This window comes from Heptranchias perlo, chromosome 1 (genome assembly GCF_035084215.1).
Source record: "Heptranchias perlo isolate sHepPer1 chromosome 1, sHepPer1.hap1, whole genome shotgun sequence".
In the NCBI taxonomy this organism is placed as follows: domain Eukaryota; kingdom Metazoa; phylum Chordata; class Chondrichthyes; order Hexanchiformes; family Hexanchidae; genus Heptranchias; species Heptranchias perlo.
In genome coordinates, this window is record NC_090325.1 from 57,041,800 (window position 1) to 57,062,307 (window position 20,508).

A 20,508-nucleotide genomic window follows, 5' to 3' on the forward strand; every position below is an offset into this window, starting at 1 on the left:
TACATTCCTTCATTTTGACTCTATGTGCTTAATATGCTGCACTTTCCAGCACCTACCTTGCCCAGCACCCCCAGTAGAAAGCTAAACAGTACAATCCGCTGCTAACTCATTCCATGATCAGCATTTGCATGCTGGGCATTTCTGTTCTCACAATACCAGCAGAGAGCACCTTGATGCTTGGGGTTTGCAAGATACCATGCTGCCAGTGTCAGCTAATTAATGCATGCTTCTGTTTCTGTAGGAGAAAGCACAGCGGAGGGATTGGACATCTACCGGAAGAGGGCTGGCCACATTGCGACCTCTGACCCTTTGCAAAGAGCAGGGCCTCCAATTACTTGGATGAGGAAGCAGGCTAGCTCCAGTTCAGGGTTTGTATAACACTTGTCATTCTTTCACACTCTATTCTTTTCAGTTATGCAATCATTGACAAAAGGTTTCAAAGACCATCAGTTCGAAGACAGCCCTTGTAAAAAAACAAGTTGTAACGTGGACATGTTGTTAACACATTTCCTCTTTCTGTGTCTGCAGGTATAGCAGAAGAAACTCTCGGGGTCCTCAGAACTGGGGTCACCAAACATCTCACCTGGCACCCTGGCAACACAGATCCATCCACTCAGGCGATTTTAGTCAGTAAGTTTGAGGGCATCACCCTGGGTGAACCACAGGGCACAAATGAGGACAGAAGGGGCAGAAAGCACCTAGCAGCCTCCAGTAGGTCATTTCTGGGGCTATGCTCACAGAGGTGAAGAGCCACATGAATCCCAGGAGTCTCTCACAGACACTCAGTTGCCACCTCACAGGCTCCAGCCACAGGACTGCACCAAAAAGAAGCACCAGGTTTAGGAGTCGAGCACAACACAAACAGACTTAGGAATGGAAATCATCATAGTAGCAGGCATGAAAATCAGAGACACTTCACATTTTGCTGAATAGAATATGTTGCCGCAGATGTTGTCGCATACGCAGATGAGGCTGAGGAAAGATGTGCACAGTGAAGCAATGTGACATACCTGGCAGATAAGGAGGGTGGCTGTTGAAATGTGATTTATTGCAGAGGACAGGGAACGCAAGGAAGACTGTTACGGGAAGGGTCTATGGGGACATGAGGAGAAAGTGTCCTGTATAATGGTCTGCCAAATGATTCTTACAGCTACCAAAGATGCTTGTGCTGATGCCTCCTCTAATTCCTTATGTTCCTTAGCGATGTTATCCAGCTGCTTTTCAAAACGCTCTTGCTCTAGCTCATCCATCGATCACTTTTTGAATTGTGAGGTTGTGGAATGCAGCAGAACATGAGTGAGAAACTTTGGCTGGGTTATACTGATAGCTCCCTCCCCTCCTCCCCAGACCTGACAAGGCATTGGAAGTGCTGCTTCAGATAATGGATCTGGTGGAGGCGTGCCCCTTAGTATATCTATGCCCCACTGGGCGTAGGGTTGCTGCAGAGTGATCATAAACCAAGGCAGCAAAAGGTATCCTTTGTCTACAAGGATCTATCCCTTGACTTGCTGGGTATCTGCGAATAATGGTGGCATGGTGAACTGTCATAACGTGCATGCATCGTGAGTTCTGCCAGGGAATCTGGCATTCACCTGCAGTATCTTATACAAATGGTTGCACACAAACAGGTTTTGTCCTGTTGTCCAAAGGGGAAATAATGTACCTGCTTTCATAAACAATGAATCAATGACCCGTTTGAGGCAGCAATGTGTTAATTGTATCCATATCAATTAGTGATAATTGTATTTAGGTGGTGTGTATCAATTGGGGACTCTCTTGTTACCATTTATAGGGGAGCTTATCTAGGGTGTGGAGTGGGTAATGTGAATAAAGGCCTGGAGGCAACTGAAGACCAGGCTCTAGTATTCTATTCTTCACCACCTGGCTATCCAGTTTGTGACAGACGAACTGATGAACCCACTGGCCCCCTAGAAAGAGCCCATGGCGAAAACAAAATGTCATGCAGCTGTTCTTGGAGTTGGGCTAGAGGTTGGTCGCTGCCTCTCTGGTGAATTGAAGCCTCTGAAGGTACTGTTCCTCCATCAGGTCCAGATTATTCCTTTGAAGTGATATATTTGGTTGGCAGGATAACAGTGGGTGGGAACCCTTCTCCTGCAATGAGGCTGCACTTCCCTGGCATCAAAATTTTTTTTTTCTCATCTGTTCTTCCTGCTCTTACTTCAAGTAGCACATGTACAACGGGATTTCCATTATGCTAAGTGTTATGTTGGAGCCAAAATTGTGTGTAACTCCCCAGCTCTCTTTAAAAGCTGCTCAACACAGTGCAGCCTAACTGCAGCAAGTTGCTATCTGTCACTTTGGTGTGGATTTCAGATGCACCCAGTTAATATGAGCAGTGTTTGCACATGACCTAGAACCAGTGTTAGGGGAGGAAGTTGATGTGGAAGCTATTTTGACAGCCTTGACTCAGTGGTAGCACTCTTGCCTCTGAGTCAGAAGGCTGTGGGTTCACATCCCACTCCAGAGACTTAAGCACACGATCAAGGCTGGCACTTCAGGTGCCGTCTTTTGGATGATGCGTTAAACCGAGGCCCCGTTTCCCCTCTCAGCAGGATGTGAAAGATCCCAGGGCACTATTTGAAGAAGAGCCAGGGGCATTCTCCCCAGTGTCCTGGCCAATATTTATCCCTAACCCAACATTACTAAAACAGAATTTTTGTTCATTATCTCATTGCTGTTTGTGGGACCACGCAAATTGGCTGTCGCGTTTCCTACATTACAACAGTGATTACACTTCAAAAAGTACTTAATTAGCCGTAAAGCACTTTGGGATTTCCTCCGACCTTGAAAGGCACTAATTAAATGCAAGTTCTTTCTTTCTTTACTTTCCCCTGTTTTAAGTACAGTTTAAATCTTAGGGCTTATTTCAGGTATGATGAATCTACGCCTATCCAACACACAACCAGAAAGATGTTCAAGTTCAAATGGCGTGGAGAAAGGGTGCAACGGATCTCTGCCCCTTTTTCTTCTCCTTAATGCCTGGAAAATAGATGCACTCGAGGAGGTGGGGTTAGGCAGAGAAAAATTTTCTCCACTGAATATATGATGTTCTCCTTCCAAATCTATCAGTTGACAAAAAGAGTAAATAATTACTTCTAGTCTTTAAAGCTGCAGGGGAGGAAGCACAGTCTGTTGTGGGAAAAGAAAGAAGTTTGTACTTTGACAAGTGAATAAATTTTGTTTACGTTTTAAGTTTGGAAGTTTCCCCAGGCCATGTGTATAAAATAAAACAGTTGGACTATAACCTGGTGTTGTAAGATTCCTTACATTTGTCAACCCCAGTCCATCATCGGCATCTCCACATCATGTGTATAAAACACATGGCTTACCAGAAGATTCTGTGGAATTTTGTTAGATCAGCTGTCAGGGCAGAGCAGTGAGTGCAAAGTTACCCAGCAGACTTGGATAGAAAATTATCTAGACCAAAGATGCCATTGTGCAGAGTTTTATTTTTGGGAGGAAAATGTCAGCTTATTTGTTTGTGATTCTGTTTTGTTCAGTTTTTTTTCATTGCAGTATGCATTTGAGTGTTTATGAATACACAACAGCAACATTAATATCAAAAAAGGACAGAGCTTCCCTAATGGCTCAATGAGTAAATGTACCAGGCGATATAATACTGAACTGTAAAGGTGTTAGATTCCACCCCAAGTTTATGGGATAGATTGGGTGAGGGGGGTGGGGTGGAGAAGAGAGTTTGAGGTGGTTCTACAGTTGGGCTCTGTGGCCCTAGGCTAGGAAAGGTTAAAATTAGATTGGTAATGCAGGTGTTCATTCTTATTGTTGGAACTTAAACTGGTTATGATGTTTGAGGGGGTGGGTGGTCACTGTTCCTCCAGGGAAAGCTAACAGGGTAGATTGGAGGAGCAGGTGATGACTTGAAGCACAAAATAGGCAGCCACAATTGGGTTACTCTGGACAGGAGGGTCCAGAGTGTCCCGTTTATTAAGTGAAAAACACAAAAATCGGATTTTAAAGACCTGATAAATGGGAGGAAAATACCTAAAAAGCGGGTTAAAAAATAAACACAAACAGGAGGGTAGACCTGGGTGACTTGTGCCTCAGCGCTACCAGTGGTGACATGCCTGCAACTGCACTGTGACAAGCAGATAGGCTTTTGTCATTATAAAATTGTGACATACAGTTTTTTCATTATAATATGTTGACATGTTGAAATAGGGTTTTTGCCATTACCTATATTGATGTAAAAATACGACACAGGAAGTAAGATTATCTCCCATGGCAATCTTCATAAGTGGTCTGAAACACTGTCGTAATGTTTTGCTGCTATCTGATCTATGCATTTAAGGCCATTGCTCATGTACTCCATATGGGGAAGTTGTCCAAATAGGTTTTGAGTTTAATCGGAGAGTTCATTTGCTATTTAATGAGGGATTTGCCTGATTGCTAGTTGCTTGTAAATTTTTGGTTGCAGGTCAGAAAAAAGCATGATGTCTGTTACAAATACGGGTCTGCCACAGGTGTCCACGGCTTTGGTTCCATCATTCACTCCTCTAAGCGATCTGGTTGCCTGCTTTTGAATGGAAGTTGACTGCCACTGCTCTGTATCCGCTAGCACAGTAGTAGGAGCGTGGAGTGTAGCCGTGAAACTCCCATGTAATCTGGACCAGATCTCCCTGTCTTAATCATGTATACGCCTTTAATCTCAGAAGGCAGATCGAGTTAATATTAGGTGAGGCATCGCTTTATCTGATTTGTAAGCTGCTTTATTCCACAGTAGGTAGAACATACGGAATGCTGAGTATGATGAAAGTCACTCAATTCAACTTCTGTTCACGTACTCTTCCAACAATAAGGAACACACAAATACACTAGCCCACTTCGGTGGGCCCTTCACTTAAGTAAAAACATAAACACTCCTTTAACAATTGTAAACAATTTTACAACACCAAGTTATAGTCCAACAATTTTATTTTAAAATTCACAAGCTTTCGGAGGCTTTCTCCTTCCTCAGGTGAATGTCAAGAAATCCTCGAACCTCTCGCATTTATAAATCACAGAACAATACCTGGTGATTACAGATAGTCTTTTCAACTGCCCGTTGCCAAGGCAACCAAAGTGTTCAGACAGATAGGTGTTACCTACAGGGCCACCGAATATACAAACGGCCAGAACAAAAAAAAACAGAGGGAGAGAGGCAGAAACATAGAAACATCCGGAAGGAAAAGACAGCAATTGACCCGTTATATTAAAAACAGATAACTTTTGTTCGCTGGTGGGGTTACGTGTAGCGTGACATGAACCCAAGATCCCGGTTGAGGCCGTCCTCATGGGTGCGGAACTTGGCTATCAATTTCTGCTCGATGATTTTGCGTTGTCGTGTGTCTCGAAGGCCGCCTTGGAGTACGCTTACCCGAAGGTCGGTGGCTGAATGTCCTTGACTGCTGAAGTGTTCCCCGACTGGAAGGGAACCCTCCTGTCTGGCGATTGTTGCGCGGTGTCCGTTCATCCGTTGTCGCAGCGTCTGCATGGTCTCGACAATGTACCATGCTTTGGGGCATCCTTTCCTGCAACGTATGAGGTAGACAACATTGGCCGAGGCACAGGAGTATGAACCATGCACCTGGTGGGTGGTGTCCTCTCGTGTGATGGTGGTATCTGTGTCGATGATCTGGCATGTCTTGCAGAGGTTACTGTGGCAGGGTTGTGTGGTGTCGTGGACGCTGTTCTCCTGAAAGCTGGGTAATTTGCTGCGAACGATGGTCTGTTTGAGATTGGGTGGCTGTTTAAAGGCGAGTAGTGGAGGTGTGGGGATGGCCATAGCAAGGTGTTCGTCGTCATTGATGACATGTTGAAGGCTGCGGAGAACATGGCGTAGTTTCTCCGCTTCGGGGAAGTACTGGACGACGAAGGGTACTCTGTTGGTTGCGTCCCGTGTTAGTCTTCTGAGGAGGTCTATGCGATTTTTCGCTGTGGCCCGTCGGAACTGTCGATCGATGAGTCGAGCGTCATATCCCGTTCTTACTAGGGCGTCTTTCAGCATCTGTAGGTGTCCATCGCGTTCCTCTTCGTCTGAGCAGGGCCTGTCCATAAGGGGATGGCCTCTTTGACGTGGTTAGGGTGGAAGCTGGAAAAGTGGAGCATCGTGAGGTTGTCCGTGGGCTTGCGGTAGAGTGAGGTGCCCGTCTTTGATGGAGATTCGTGTGTCCAAGAAAGAAACTGATTCTGAGGAGTAGTCCATGATGAGCTTGATGGTGGGATGGAACTTGTTGATGTTATCGTGTAGTCTCTTTAGTGATTCTTCGCCGTGGGTCCATAGAAAGAAAATGTCGTCGATGTATCTGGTGTATAGCGTTGGTTGGAGGTCCTGTGCAGTGAAGAAGTCCTGCTCGAACTTGTGCATAAAAATGTTGGCGTATTGGGGTGCGAATTTGGTCCCCATGGCTGTTCCGTTTGTTTGGGTAAAGAACTGGTTATCGAAGGTGAAGACATTGTGATCCAGGATGAAGCGGATGAGTTGTAGGATGGCGTCTGGAGATTGGCTGTTGTTGGTGTTGAGTATTGATGCTGTCGCAGCGATGCCGTCATCGTGGGGGATACTGGTGTAGAGTGCCGAGACGTCCATCGTGGTGAGAAGTGTTCCTGGTTCAACTGGTCCGTGGGTACTGAGTTTTTGTAGGAAGTCTGTAGTGTCGTGACAGAAGCTGGGGGTTCCCTGTACGATGGGTTTCAGGATGCCCTCGATGTATCCAGAGAGGTTCTCACACAGGGTTCCGTTGCCTGATACGATAGGACGTCCGGGTGTGTTGGCTTTATGTATCTTTGGGAGGCAGTAGAAGTCTCCCATGCGGGGAGAACGTGGGATGAGAGCGTGTAGGATGCTTTGAACAAGGATGCTTTAACAAAGCAGAGGATCCACACCTGTAGCCTGCTACTGCCTGACTGACTTTGGATGTCTGTGTTGATTTTTTTAAAAGCCCTCTTGTGACAGATTACGTACTTAGAACGATTTTTAACTTACCTGGGCGGCTTGCTCACCGCTTCTGATTCACGCCTGGTTTCGCCTGATCAGGGAACAAGAAACGAAATGAAGTACATCAAAAACCATTGCACGACATTAAAACACAAAATCAGCCTATCTTTCCACCCTACTCCAATGTCCGATGTCTCCCTTTCCGATCTCGCCCTCTTCATCCCCCCGATCTCCCCCTCTTCATCCCGATTTCCCCCTCTTCACCCCGAGCTTCCCCACTCCCCACCCCCCCCCCCCCACCCCCGATCTTTCACTCCCCCACCCCCACCCCCCGATCTTCCATTCCAGCGCCGGATGCCGTCTCGCTCTCTCTCTCTTTCTCTCTCTCCCACCTCGCGTTGCAGCTCCTGACGGCAGCTGCAACGTCAATCAGGCTGGCTGCCGGGTGCGAAACCCCCCCCTCCCCCCACTGCCAACCCACCACCATTTCAAAATTGAGCCCAATGTCCCTGTTTAATTCTAGGGTTTTATCAAGATATTTTTTCCACGCGTATTGCCAAGGTTTACTCCCGTAAGTGAGCCATTGCTCTCCATGGCCATATGCTCACAATGTCTGGTAACGTATCATTGCCCAATTACCAAACAGGACACTCTTGTTACTGTAAACTGCTCAGTAAAAATGGCACAAGCCTGCTCATGTTCTCTTAGCCTTCAGATAACAGAAGAATGATCACTTTTAGACCACATGACTTAGGCTACCACCTACAAATCAGTTTCATTGAAGAAACAAGAAATCAAACTGTAGTAAAAGATTAACACAGTAAATTTCACTTTAACATATGCAGAATGGCGGAGCAGGCTCAAAGGGCCGAAAGGCCTACTCCTGCTTCTATGCCCAGATACAATATAATACAAAGGAAGAAGAACTTGCATTTATACAGCGCCTTTCATGACCTCAGGGTATCTCAAAGCACTTTACAGCTGATGAAGTACTTTAGAAGTGTAATTACTGTTGTGATGTATGAATCACTACACAACTCTCCTAATAATATTAGAGTGATTCTGTAATCCAGCACTCTCAGCAAGGAATGGCCCTCAGGCAAGCACAGGCCCACAGTCCAATATTTCCTGAGATATGCCCCCTACAAGCATCACTCTCCAAAAGGAGTGCCAGATCATGGAATCACCCCGACTGAACCTGGACCAGTATCCATGCAAAAATCTTATATGCGAGGTTTACTATAACCCCAAGACCTTTTGCATGCTCACTTCTACACTGGCTGTAGTACAGTAGAACATGAAGAACTGATGAATTGAGAGAGGCCTGCCAAATACATTCCTTTGGCTGAGCAGGGGGCTGTCAATCAGCACTTTGTGGGACATTCTCCCACCATGAGAACTTGAGTACTTACTTGAGTTGAAGACAGGCAGTTGGGTCGGGCAACCAACAAACAAAAATACAAAGACACATGTCTGGCTTTTATACAGAGCAAAAGTGACTCTGGTAACTCAGCCATTAGGAATAACAATATGTATTTGCAGTGTCCAGGTCTGCGATATCCGCAATAGGCCTGGACAAACAATTGAAACAGTTAAGTCACCCGTCCTAACAAAAGGCAGACTGACCCCCTATGCCATTGCATGAGGAATCGGATTCTTTCCCAACCCAGAGAACCCAAGACTGTAGTAAGCAAAATTAAAGTGACTATCAGAATCTTGTGCATAGATATTAAAAATATAGAGTCTTTCTTAAAATAGGACAGAACTCTCCATTTGACACAGTACCATTCCCAGCGGAGAAGCTGAGCAGGGAACTTGCTTCCTATCCTTAGTGGCTGCCTGTGCTGCTATGAACCAACTGAAAGGATTATGCAAGTTTGATCGAGGGCGATTAGGTTTAAACTCTAATCTTTTTTACTAATTCTGTTACTTTCACAACTAAAAGGTTTAATTAATGATCATCAATTATTTACCAAACTATAAAGTCTTTGAGCAGAAGCAGATAATCAGCACAGAGCAGCTGACATTTGTGTACTCCAGACAAGCTGTCCACCAGTCTGCCTCAGCTTTTTCTGCAACAGTAAGTAAATACTCGAGTACTCACGTAAGCAAAATGCAAATCACTTTTTAAGAAACCTATAATATGTATGATGTAATTATTCTTTTAAAGAGTCATATTTATTGATAACTTTCTTTAAACAAGGACCTATATATGAAATGACAGCATTATAAATATTAACAATGGTGTCAGTTGGTAGAAATGTACTTTGTCTAGGTCTACATTGTAAAGAACTGGTTGTTAAAGAGGTGCTGTCTAACTAGAGAAATTACTGAACAGGTTGCTTAGGAACCTATGATGAGCAGACTCAAGATTTTAACAAAATGAAATACATTTAAATATAGAGACACACACCATATTCAGTCTTCACTTGTGATGTGTTTGATGCCTCTCAGGATAGCCATGTTATGGATCATGCAACATACTGCTATAACCTTACATGTTTTGGCTGTCTCATATTGTAATATCGTATTATGTAGTACCATATTATGCTCCTGTGAAGCGCCTTGGGATGTATTCCTACATTAAAGGCACTATATACAACTACAACAACTTGCATTTATATAGCATCTTTACCGTAGTAAAATGTCCCAAGGCACTTAGTTATTGTTGTAAAGTGCACTCTGAATGATTCAGGCAACAGACCTTCTGTTTTAGTAGACCAAAGGTCTTTTTCTCTGACAGTGCACAGACATTTGTCTGCCTGGTTTATTGATAATCTACTAGTGTGTGCTGATTACTGACCAGTGTTTATAGCCATTTTTTTTCAAGCTGTAGTCCAAATGCCCCCAAAATAAGCCATCCACTCGATCACAGTTGTTCAAATATAGTCAGGAAAAAAGTGACTAAGAATGAACACATCCATGGATTGTGCATTCATGAAGGATCTTTTTTCTCATCACAAATCACCTAAACATTGCTAGGATTGAATCCTTTCCTGCTGAGGTAAGTCATGTGCACAGTTTTGTACATTGATGATCTTTGGGAAGGCAGAAATAGAAAAGAACTGTGACCATCTGTCTAGCTGCTTCTTGATCAAAATGTATTAGGATGCTCTCTGTCCAGAACAGTACTTTGGTGTCTCTATTATACAGATGGGTATCCTTTAGCTTATCCCCATTGGATCCTCACCAACTGCTTGGAGGTAGTGGCATAGAAGTGAAAGACCAGAGTAACATTGACAATCAAATGCAGCGTAATCACAGTTACTGATGAGATTCTGAAGTCAGCAGCTAGCATTTCACAATTCTCAGTGATTGCCTTCTTGGAAAGCCTTAACCTTCTCTGGCACTGCTTTTGCTATAGGAATGTTTTCTCTATACATCCTCTCCCTGGGATAATGTCTTCTTCTGAGACTTTGGCCCCTGCGTACCCACATCTCTTATTCATCCCATTTCTCGTACAACCAAATGATAACAGCTGCAAAATAGGTGACAAGGTGTTGTTCACTGAATCATTCAGAGTTTCATGAATGCCATTGCCCTACGAGCGATAGCTCCGAGGTGTACTTACAACAAGCTATATGTATGCCAGTTTAATGTGAGGACGTTAGTTCATAGACTTCTTTAATTGGCACCAGTTAATTACCTTAATTGGAGTTTTGCCAACAGCTTCATAAAAACTTTTTCAGCAGCTGAAACGCATATAGGAAACTTTAAACCTCAGTGACTTGTCAGCAGCGGACAACTGTTTCATTGCATGTGCCATTGCATTTTCCAAGTACCTTTAGGTCATCAGAAATATTTCCAACAACAGAATCACCCCCCTCCCCCCATTCCCAGCCTATAGTGTGTGAAAGTCACAAACAAAACACAGTAAAAGCATAACTAAACAGGGAAGTAAATTACATATAAATTGAAAAAAAAATGAAATGATGTTTCTACTATTTTGACTAACTTTAGGTTGCTATATTTGCCTCCCTCTCATTCCCTCTCCATTATTTCTGCCAATGTCTGCATCTCCCTCTCCCCCAGTCCCTAGTCAAAATTAGGAAATACTCAAGCTTTTCAGGCTAAATGTAACAAAAGCCATTAAGTCATCAATCTTGGAAGCAAGCAAAATGGCCACCAAGGTTAATCAAGGTTGTCAGAAATTTTCAGTAGCCATTTTATGAGTTTCCAACTTGGCTGACTCACATCTTTGCTCAGCAGCCATTTTTAACTCAAGCATGACAAATGGCAGAACAAAGCCCAGCAGAATTTGTCATTTTATATCCTTAGTCAGCTAACTCCTATGAAAATCAAGAATCCTGGTATATATGGGAGCGCTGCCAATTCCAAGGCTTGAATACATAATCTAGGCTGACACTCCAATGCAGTGCACAGAGGGTGTAGTTAGAGGTGCATTCTTTCAGATGTCATGTTAAGTTGAAGTCCTGTCGGCTTCTAGTGATTCAGGCAGATGTGAAAGGACATGTTGCACTATTTGAAGCAAAGCAGGGTGTGCTCCCAGTGCATTGGCCAACTTTCCCGCTCAGCCAAGACCACCAAAAATACTCTATCTGGTCATTCATCTCATTGCTGTTTGTAGAAGCTTGCTGTGTGTAAAATGGCTGCCATGCTTGCCTACTTAACAGTCGCTACATTTCAAAATAATCCGTTCTATGCAAAGTGCTTTGAGATGTTTATGAGTGATACAATTAGGTGCTATATAAACAAAAATCTACTTTGTCATCTAATGAGCCTATAGCTTTTTTTTGTTAATTTGTGACTTTTGAGCTAAAAATAAAATCTTATTGTTAAACTAGGAATTATTCTTTAACCAAGGGTAAAAATCCAAGCATCACATGTTAGTTCCAAAGTATGGTTTGGGTTAATTTCCACAAAACAGCAAAGATCACCATGGAAACTAGGCCCTCTGTTTCCAGAAATTGCAGTTCAACATTGCACTTCAGCTGAATATTGGGCAGTAAATATCAGTAACAATGAATGAGAAAATATGTCCTTACCATGGGTACACCAGGGACCATTTTATCAGGAGGTGAAAAGATAAATTCATAAGTTATGTTTTTTTGACTGTTAAGTAGGCAAGCATGGCAGCCATTTTGCACACGGCAACAAAACTGGTTCAGTAATGTCCTTTAGTGAAGGAAACCTGCTCGCCTTACCCGGTCTAGCCTATATGATACTCCAGTCCCACACCAACATGGGTGACTCTTAACTGTCCTAGCAAGTCACTCAGTTGAATCTGTTTAAGAAGAAGGCCTACATCACCTTCTCAGGGCAACTAGAGATGGGCAATAAATGCCAGCGATGCCCACATCCCGAGAATGAATTTTTAAAAAATTATGTGGGTTTATGTTTTCATATCCGCACTTTATTTCTCCCACTTTGCTTTCCTCTCCCTGTTTACTTTCTCCTCTCCCCTCACCACCCCCCCGCAAGTCATGTATCGATCTTCGGTTTGAAGGGCAGGAAGACAACTCTTTCCAGATCTCTGTCAGTAATGTCGTATAACCAACTGCTAACACAGAAATGGTCTGGGATAACTAGCCCTCCTGATTGGTACTTCACCTCCAATCAGTACTTGTCCATAACTCGCTGATCACAATTAGAAACCCACTGTGGAGATTTGCAATTGTGAATCTGCTTTTTTCCATTCCATGGCGCACAGCACATTAAATCACCACTACTAACTCATTGGGTAAATTCAGCGATCCCACGCTTCCAGCTGGGAGCTGTGCTCAAAGGAAAGCAGTCAGAGAATCAGAGCTACAAGGCTGTGGCTCTGTTTCCAACCTGCACTCCCTTCAAGCGCAGCTTCTCTGTTGAGTGTGTGGGAACACTGAATTTATCCTTTATAATTAAGAATAATTGAAGAAAGGCCATTAACTTGGCGTGCCACGTGCCGCATTGTAAAGTGATGGGATGCCGATTTGTGCCAATGTCAACAAAAGGGTGGTTTCTTGATATCTTTGCCATTGGGAAAGCATGATAAATGCTTTCTTTCCTTCGGCAGTGGGGAGAGAAATTGTTGTTGACCAAATAAGTTCAGAGCCCTCTCATTGTATGTTTGGTCAGAAGTTCCACATCGTTTAGTATTTACAGGTGTGTTTTTTGTATTTTCGTGTTTTACACAGGTTGTATTTCTATAACAATTCACAACTCTAGAACAGGCATTAAAAATTAATTGTGACTATGTTACACTTGCAACAGGGTGGAAAATGCCATTAGTTGGATTGGGAACATGGAAGAGTACAGCTGGCCAGGTGAAATCAGCAGTCTGTTATGCCCTTGAAATAGGATAACAACATATAGACTGTGCTTATGGCTACAGCAATAAACATGAAATTGGAGAAGCTGTCCATGAAAAAATACAAGGGACGGTGCGGCCATTCTGTTCTCCGCGCCCTGTGCGGGGGGAGGGTCGGCCGCGGGCGACGACGACCCGGAGGAGGGTGGGGATTCAGTGGTGGGCACTGGGGACGATTGGGAGTCCCTCGCCAACGAGGTGGTGGATGCCCTCATGCTCTCTACCGAGTCTCCCCTCATCCCCATCGAGGAACTCCGGGATGGTGTCCGGCTCGCCCTCGGCCGTTGGTCAGTGCCGGCGCTGCTGATCCATTCAGTCCGGGCCGCCGTCACAACCGTGGCCGCGGGAAAGGACAGCGGCGGGGTCGGGCTGCGCCGGCTCAGGTATCTCCTAGCTGGGCTCTTGAGGGAGTGGCGGTCAACTAGCGGCCCCGCTCCCTCTGCACGATAGGGGTCGGGAGTAGGTTGCGCTAGGCTCTTGTCATGGAGATAGCCATAGCCAGCCTCAACATCAACGGCAGCAGAGACACCCGCCGCAGATTTGGCAAGTTCTCAGTCCTCCAGGACGGGAAGTATGCAGTGTGCTTTCTGCAAGAAACCCACACCGCTCCGGGAGACGAGGCCACGTGGATCCTGGAATGGGGAGGGGGGGGTCTACTTGAGTCACCTCGCCAGCACTTCGAGCAGGGTGGCCATCTTGTTGGCCTCGACTTTTCAGCCGGAGATCTTGGGGGTCAAGGAGCCGGTGCCAGGCCGCTTGCTCCATGTAGCCCTTCGCCTCGGGGACGTGCCGCTTCACCTGGTGAATGTGTACGCCCCCCCCGTACCGGAGCTGAGCAAGCGAGCTTCTTTGAAGAAGTGTCCACTTACCTGAACTCCGTCGACGCTGGCGAGTGCATTGTCCTCGGGGGGAATTTTAACCGTGCCCTTGAGGCGAGGGACCGCTCCGGACCCCTGCACTGCCGGTTGGCGGCGGAGAAGTTGAGGGACCTGGTTGGGTCCTTTGACTTGGTGGATGTCTGGCGGAATCTCCATCCCGACTCCAGCCAATTCACCTTTGTGAGGGCCGGAGGAGGGAGGTCCAGAATTGACCGCCTATACGTTTCGCGGGCATACGCCTCCTGCAGCCCATCGGCCTCCCTACGGCCAATGCCGTGCTCAGACCACAACCTGGTGTGGATGGAGCTCGCTCTGCTCCGCGCTCGGGCGGGGTCCGCGTACTGGCACTTTAACAACCGGCTGCTGGAGGATGCGCGGTTCTGGGACTCGTTCTGTCAATTCTGGACCGACTGGAGAAGGAAGCAGGGAGGCTTCTCCTCCTTGAGGCTATGGTGGGACGTGGGCAAGGTTCACGTCCGTCTCTTCTGTCAAGACTACGTGATGGGGTCGACCAAGAGGCGGGAGTCCGAGGTCAGGCGGTTGGAGCAGGAGGTGCTTGGCTTGGAGTCCCGTCTCGGTCAAGCCGCTGAGGATCCGGCCCTGCGGCGGGCGTACGAAGAAAAGAAGGGCGCTCTGAAGGACCTGCAACTGGTCGGGTCCCGAGGAGCGTACGTGAGGTCGTGGCTCCAGCTCATTCAGGACCTGGACCGCGGCTCCCCCTTCTACTTGCTGGAAAAGCGGCGGGGGGTCCGTAAGCAGCTCCTTAGGCTGCTGGCCGACGACGGGTCCTTCGTCTCGGACCCAGAGGGGGTCAGTGCTCGGGCACGGTCCTACTATGAGGCTCTGTTCTCTCCGGATCCATCCAGCGAGGAAGCGCACAGAGTTTTGTGGGAGGACCTGCTGAGGGTCGGCCCGGAGGGCGCGACCAGCTGGACGCTCCACTAAGCCTGGCGGAGCTAACCAGTGTCCTCCACCAGCTCTCAAGGGGGAAATCCCCGGGGCTGGACGGGCTGATCGTGGAGTTCCTCATGGCCTTCTGGGACGCCCTGGGGGACGACTACGTGCGGGTCCTGGGGGACAGTCTGGTGACCAGGGAGATGCCCCTTTCGTGGCACAGGGCAGTCGTCGTCCTGCTGCTGAAGAAGGGGGATCTCCGTCACCTTAAAAACTGGCGCCCAGTCTCCCTCCTCAGCATGGATTATAAGGTCTTAGCCAAGGCGATGCCTGCTCGCCTTGGCACCGTGCTGGCCCACATGATCCACCCCGACCAGTCCTACACGATCCCGGGCCGGAGAATCCACGATAACATCCACCTGGTCCAGGACCTGATCCACCATTCCCAGAGGGCTGGTATGTCGGTCGCCTTCCTTTCCCTGGATCAGGAGAAGGCGTTCGACAGGGTGGATCACGAGTATTTATTCTGGACTCTGCGCGCTTTCGGGTTCGGGTCGCATTTCGTCGCCCGGATCCGACTTCTGTACGCCGCCGTGGAGTGTCTGATTAAGGTTAATGGATCCTTGACGGCGCCCCTTCGTTTCGGGAGAGGAGTGCGTCAGGGATGCCCCATGTCCGGCCAATTGTACGCCGTCTGCGTGGAGCCTTTCCTGCGCCTCTTGCAGAAGAGGTTGTCGGGACTGGCTCTGCGCGAGCCGGGCGAGGAGGTCGTCCTTTCGGCTTACGCTGACGACGTGCTCCTCGTGGTCAGGGATCCCGTTGACTTGCGGAGGATGTGTGAGTGCCAAAAGGTGTACTCTGCCGCGTCCTCCGCAAGGATCAACTGGGAGAAATGTTCCGGACTCCCTGCCAGAGGAGCTACGGCCTTTTGCCAGGAGCACCACGCACCTCTGGTACCTGGGAGTCTACCTTAGCCCTGCCGAGGAAGCCTGGCCGCCGAACTGGCAAGAGCTGGAGGCCAAAGGCACCGCTTGCCTAGGGCGCTGGACAGGACTGCTTCGAGTGTTATCCTACAGGGGTCGAGTGCTGGTCATAAACCAGCTGGTGGCCGCAATGTTGTGGTACCGGTTGGTCACTTTGATCCCTCCTCCTGAGTTTGTCGCCAAGATTCAGAAGAAGCTCGTCGACTTCTTCTGGGCCAAAAGGATGCACTGGGTCGCTGCTGCGGTCCTGAGTCTCCCGCTTAGGGAGGGCGGTCAGGGACTTCGATACGCAGCTCCTGTTTATCACGTTGCCGGGCGGCCGCGCGTCTTTGCGGGAGCTGCCTGTCTTTTACCAGGATCTGATCAGGGTCTGGAATATGGTTGCCTCCTGCCGGTGCTCTCCCCCGTCGGGGGTGGCGGCCGTCTTGCAGGAGCCGCTGCTCAGGAATCCGTTCCTCTGCGGTATTGGCTTCGGCAGCTCGCGGCTAACGGAGGAGAGGGCCCTGGCCGGTAAGGTGACCAGATTCAGGGATGGCGGAGGGGCGGGCTGAATGGTGCCGGGGACACTGGCCGCACGGATGTCCTTGCGCCATGTCTGGGACGTGGCCGCCGCCATCCGGGCGTTGAAAGTGGCACTCGGCCCTGACTCCACTTGGTGTGTGGAGGAGGCTCAAGCGTGTGGAGCCATCCCGTCCGATCTGATCCCCGTTCGGACGGAATTCCTCATCGGCGTCAGGCCCCGAAACCTTCCTCGGAGGGCTGTGCCTCACAACTTAAGCCATTTCACTCTGCACGGAGGGATTTCCTGTACCGGCTGCTCCTGCACACTCTCCACTTCCTCGCCCTCGTCTCTTGCCTGGACACGCCCTGCTGTACCATCCTGCCGTCCGGCGGAGGCGGGCTTCTCCAGTGGAGGGCTCTCTACTCGGGGATCCTCCCGTGTGCCATTGGGGATCTGGGGTGGAGAGTGTTGCATGGAGCAGTCGCGACCAACAGGCGTTTACGCCATTTCACGGACTCCCTGGCCGCCTGCAATTTCTGCGGCCTGGACGAGTCCGTGTTTCATTCATTCACAGGGTGTGGGAGGCTGCAGCCCCTGATCCACTATTTAAGGGGGCTGCTCCTCAAGTTCTGGCTGCACTTCAGTCCTACGCTCCTGATCTTTGGCCGCCCGGTGGTGGAGGGGCAGATCGGTGGACGTCCTCGCGGGTCTGCTCCTGGGCCTGTCCAAGGTGGCTATCCACAAGTCCAGGTTAGAAGCGGCCCGTGGGGGCGGTCGGTCCAACTGTCTGACTCTCTTCCGCGGCATTCTCCGTGCCCGGGTGGCCATGGAGAGGAAGCACGCGGTTTCTGCCGGTACGCTTGAGGCTTTCTGCGACCGGTGGGCACCGCAGGGACAGGAGTGCATCCTGGACCGATATAATAAAATTACAATTTGACACTTATTTTGTGTTTTTTTTTATTTACTGCACATAAACACACCCTAACTCCCCCTTCTTATAAAAGGGGGGGCCTAAAACACATTAAAAAAAGGGGGAAAAAAGTTGACTGCACGAAAGAAAAAGAATTTTTTAAAAAATGTCAACAAAGGGTGGTTTCTTGATATCTTTGCCATTGGGGAAGCATGATAAATACTTTCTTTCCTTCGGCGGGGGGTGGGGGAGAGAAATTGTTGTTGACCAGTTAAGTTCAGAGCCCTCTCATTGTATGTTTGGTCAGAAGTTCCACATTGTTCAGTATTTACAGGTGTGTTTTTTGTATTTTCGTGTTTTACACAGGTTGTATTTCTATAACAATTCACAACTCTAGAACAGGCATTAAAAATGAATTGTGACTATGTTACACTTGCAACAGGGCAGAAAATGCCATTAGTTGGATTGGGAACATGGAAGAGTACAGCTGGCCAGGTAAGAGCCTTAAAGTTGTGTACTCTTATTGATCAATTGTTTGATATTTTTAATACATTTAACTATTTCATTTTACTTTTTGGTGGTTTATTTTCTTTTATACTTACCAAGTTGAAAGATGCCAGTGCTGGGGAGTAAAATCAGTGCGAGCACTGAACTCTCCAAAGTCAACTATAGGATAGCTTAGATTCCGAATAAAGTTCCTTCTACTCTGAGCCAAGCTCCACTCCAACTTCAGACAAGTACCATCAGTGTAATGTTTTCCACTTCCCACACCAGCCATTCACGTAGCTTTTCAGAGTGAGGCTAATGCTAATTTGTGCTGCAGCAACAAGTTTGCCACTAGGATCTCAGATAAGGCCGCCCAAAATCATTTAATTTGGAATCCCTTTAGTCAACAGAGAAGACCTTCTTCCCATCAGTCTGAGCTGGATTCAAGCCTTGCTTCCAGAGGTGTCCTAATCCATTGCACTGCGCAGCCTAAATATTTTATGTAAGGAATCTTACAACACCAGGTTATAGTCCAACAGTTTTATTTGAAAATCACAAGCTTTCGGAGGCTTTCTCCTTCGTCAGGTGAAGTGTGGGATTCCTTGAATGTTACCGCATTTATAGTCAGAGAACAATACCTGGTGATTACAGATAATCTTTCCAACTGCCCGTTGACAGAGAGATGTTACATACAGGACCACCAAATATACAAACGGCCAGAACAAAAGACAGAGAGAGAGAGAGAGAGAAACATCCGAAAGGAAGAGAAAGACAGAGAATGACCCATAGTATTAAAAACAGATAACTTTTTTTCGCTGGTGGGGTAACGTGTAGCGTGACATGAACCCAAGATCCCGGTTGAGGCCGTCCTCATGGGTGCGGAACTTGGCTATCAATTTCTGCTCGACGATTTTGCGTTGTCGTGTGTCTCGAAGGCCGCCTTGGAGAACGCTTACCCGAAGATCGGTGGCTGAATGTCCTTGACTGCTGAAGTGTTCCCCGACTGGGAGGGAACCCTCCTGAATGGCGATTGTTGCGCGGTGTCCTTTCATCCGTTGTCGCAGTGTCTGCATGGTCTCGCCAATGTACCATGCTCCGGGGCATCCTTTCCTGCAACGTATGAGGTAGACAACGTTGGCCGAGTCACAGGAGTATGAACCATGTACCTGGTGGGTCGTGTCCTCTCGTGTGATGGTGGTATCTGTGTCGATGATCTGGCATGTCTTGCAGAGGTTGCCGTGGCAGGGTTGTGTGGTGTCGTGGATGCTGTTCTCCTGAAAGCTGGGTAATTTGCTGCGAACGATGGCCTGCTTGTGATTTTCAAATAAAACTGTTGGACTATAACCTGGTGTTGTAAGATTCCTTACATTTGTCAACCCCAGTCCATTACCGGCATCTCCACATCATAAATATTTTATTGTTTTCAATGAAACTAGTATCAGATCTATCTGTATGTATAAATATTGTACCCTACAAACATTTTCAACTGTGTTACTGTGCTTTCTGCAGGTGAAATCAGCAGTCTGTTATGCCCTTGAAATAGGATACCAACATATAGACTGTGCTTATGGCTACAGCAATGAACATGAAATTGGGGAAGCTCTCCATGAAAAAATACAAGCCAGTAAAGTAAGGATGCTGCAGTGATTGTAGAGTCTTTTGGAAGAGATATCAAGGTGGGATTAATTTGGGCCTTTTGACAATAGTTAAGAATAAAGTATGTTTTATACTATAGAAGTGACCAGTTGAATATCATGGATCTTGTTCACCTAGTATCTATAGAAACTGGATGCGTCTGACCAGATCACTGGGAGTGTCATGTTAGTTATCAATGGTAATAGTGTGTTCAGTAATAAACCACTGAATACTAGAAATATTCAAGATTTTTTCACTCATTAATCATGCAAATTACTTATTATTTATCACATTTTCATGACCTACCTGCCACATATGCTCTAAATATTAAACTTAGGATCGAAAGGTAATTTTTCTTCAGTGTATTGTATCATGCACCCCCCACATGCTCTGCACTATGCAAACAATATCCACTACTTCTGCACATTTGTTGTAGTGAGTAAATGCATTACCTGGTGTAGTACTGAGCCATACATACCAGATGCAGTTTTGGATCTTTGCTGATTTAGCAGCACTGGCAGTCAAAATTCTCCATTTGGCCTCAGTGCACTTACATTGGGAAAAGGGAAATTCAGCCACTCCTAATCACCTGCTCCTGCTTGATGTTGGCTGAGGACAGAATTGGCCTTGGCTGCAATGGTGTCCACAATCAAAGAGCTTGCTGACACTCCAGCTTTAATTTCCCTCAGGGTTTACGCCTGATCACCAAGTAAACCTGGCTGCTTCGTTGCCAATGTTCATTTAGAGAGACGGGCCACAGATGGCAAGGGAAGGAGATACAACATTGGCCATGAAAGAGCCGTTTAAATAAAACTGGCAGCCAGAAGAGGAAATTGGATCAGGGAGACTAAGCACTAAATCCTATGACAAACTTTCTCAATGCCTACTGAAATACTGGCCACTGCATACAGGTTATATTTAAACAGCTCTCTCATGGCCAATGTTGTATCTCCTT

General features: G+C 47.1%; 1 protein-coding gene across 5 annotated transcripts in view; it reads left to right on the forward strand.

Annotated features, from left to right (window-relative positions):
- The first annotated feature begins 549 nt into the window (after positions 1–549).
- The window catches only part of akr1a1a (aldo-keto reductase family 1, member A1a (aldehyde reductase)), a 36,311-nt gene continuing 16,352 nt past the window's right edge, over positions 550–20,508 (forward strand). Inside the window, exons 1-4 of one of the 5 annotated variants that reach the window (XM_067985342.1) lie at positions 550–630; positions 13,093–13,221; positions 17,799–17,927; positions 19,428–19,547. In XM_067985342.1, coding sequence (XP_067841443.1) covers positions 17,844–17,927; positions 19,428–19,547 — 204 coding nt within the window. In that variant the 5' untranslated portion in view covers positions 550–630; positions 13,093–13,221; positions 17,799–17,843. Of the gene's footprint in view, positions 631–8,933; positions 9,036–13,092; positions 13,222–17,798; positions 17,928–19,427; positions 19,548–20,508 lie in introns of those variants that run through there. The other 4 variants (XM_067985341.1, XM_067985344.1, XM_067985345.1 and 1 more) reach the window with 4 other exon arrangements.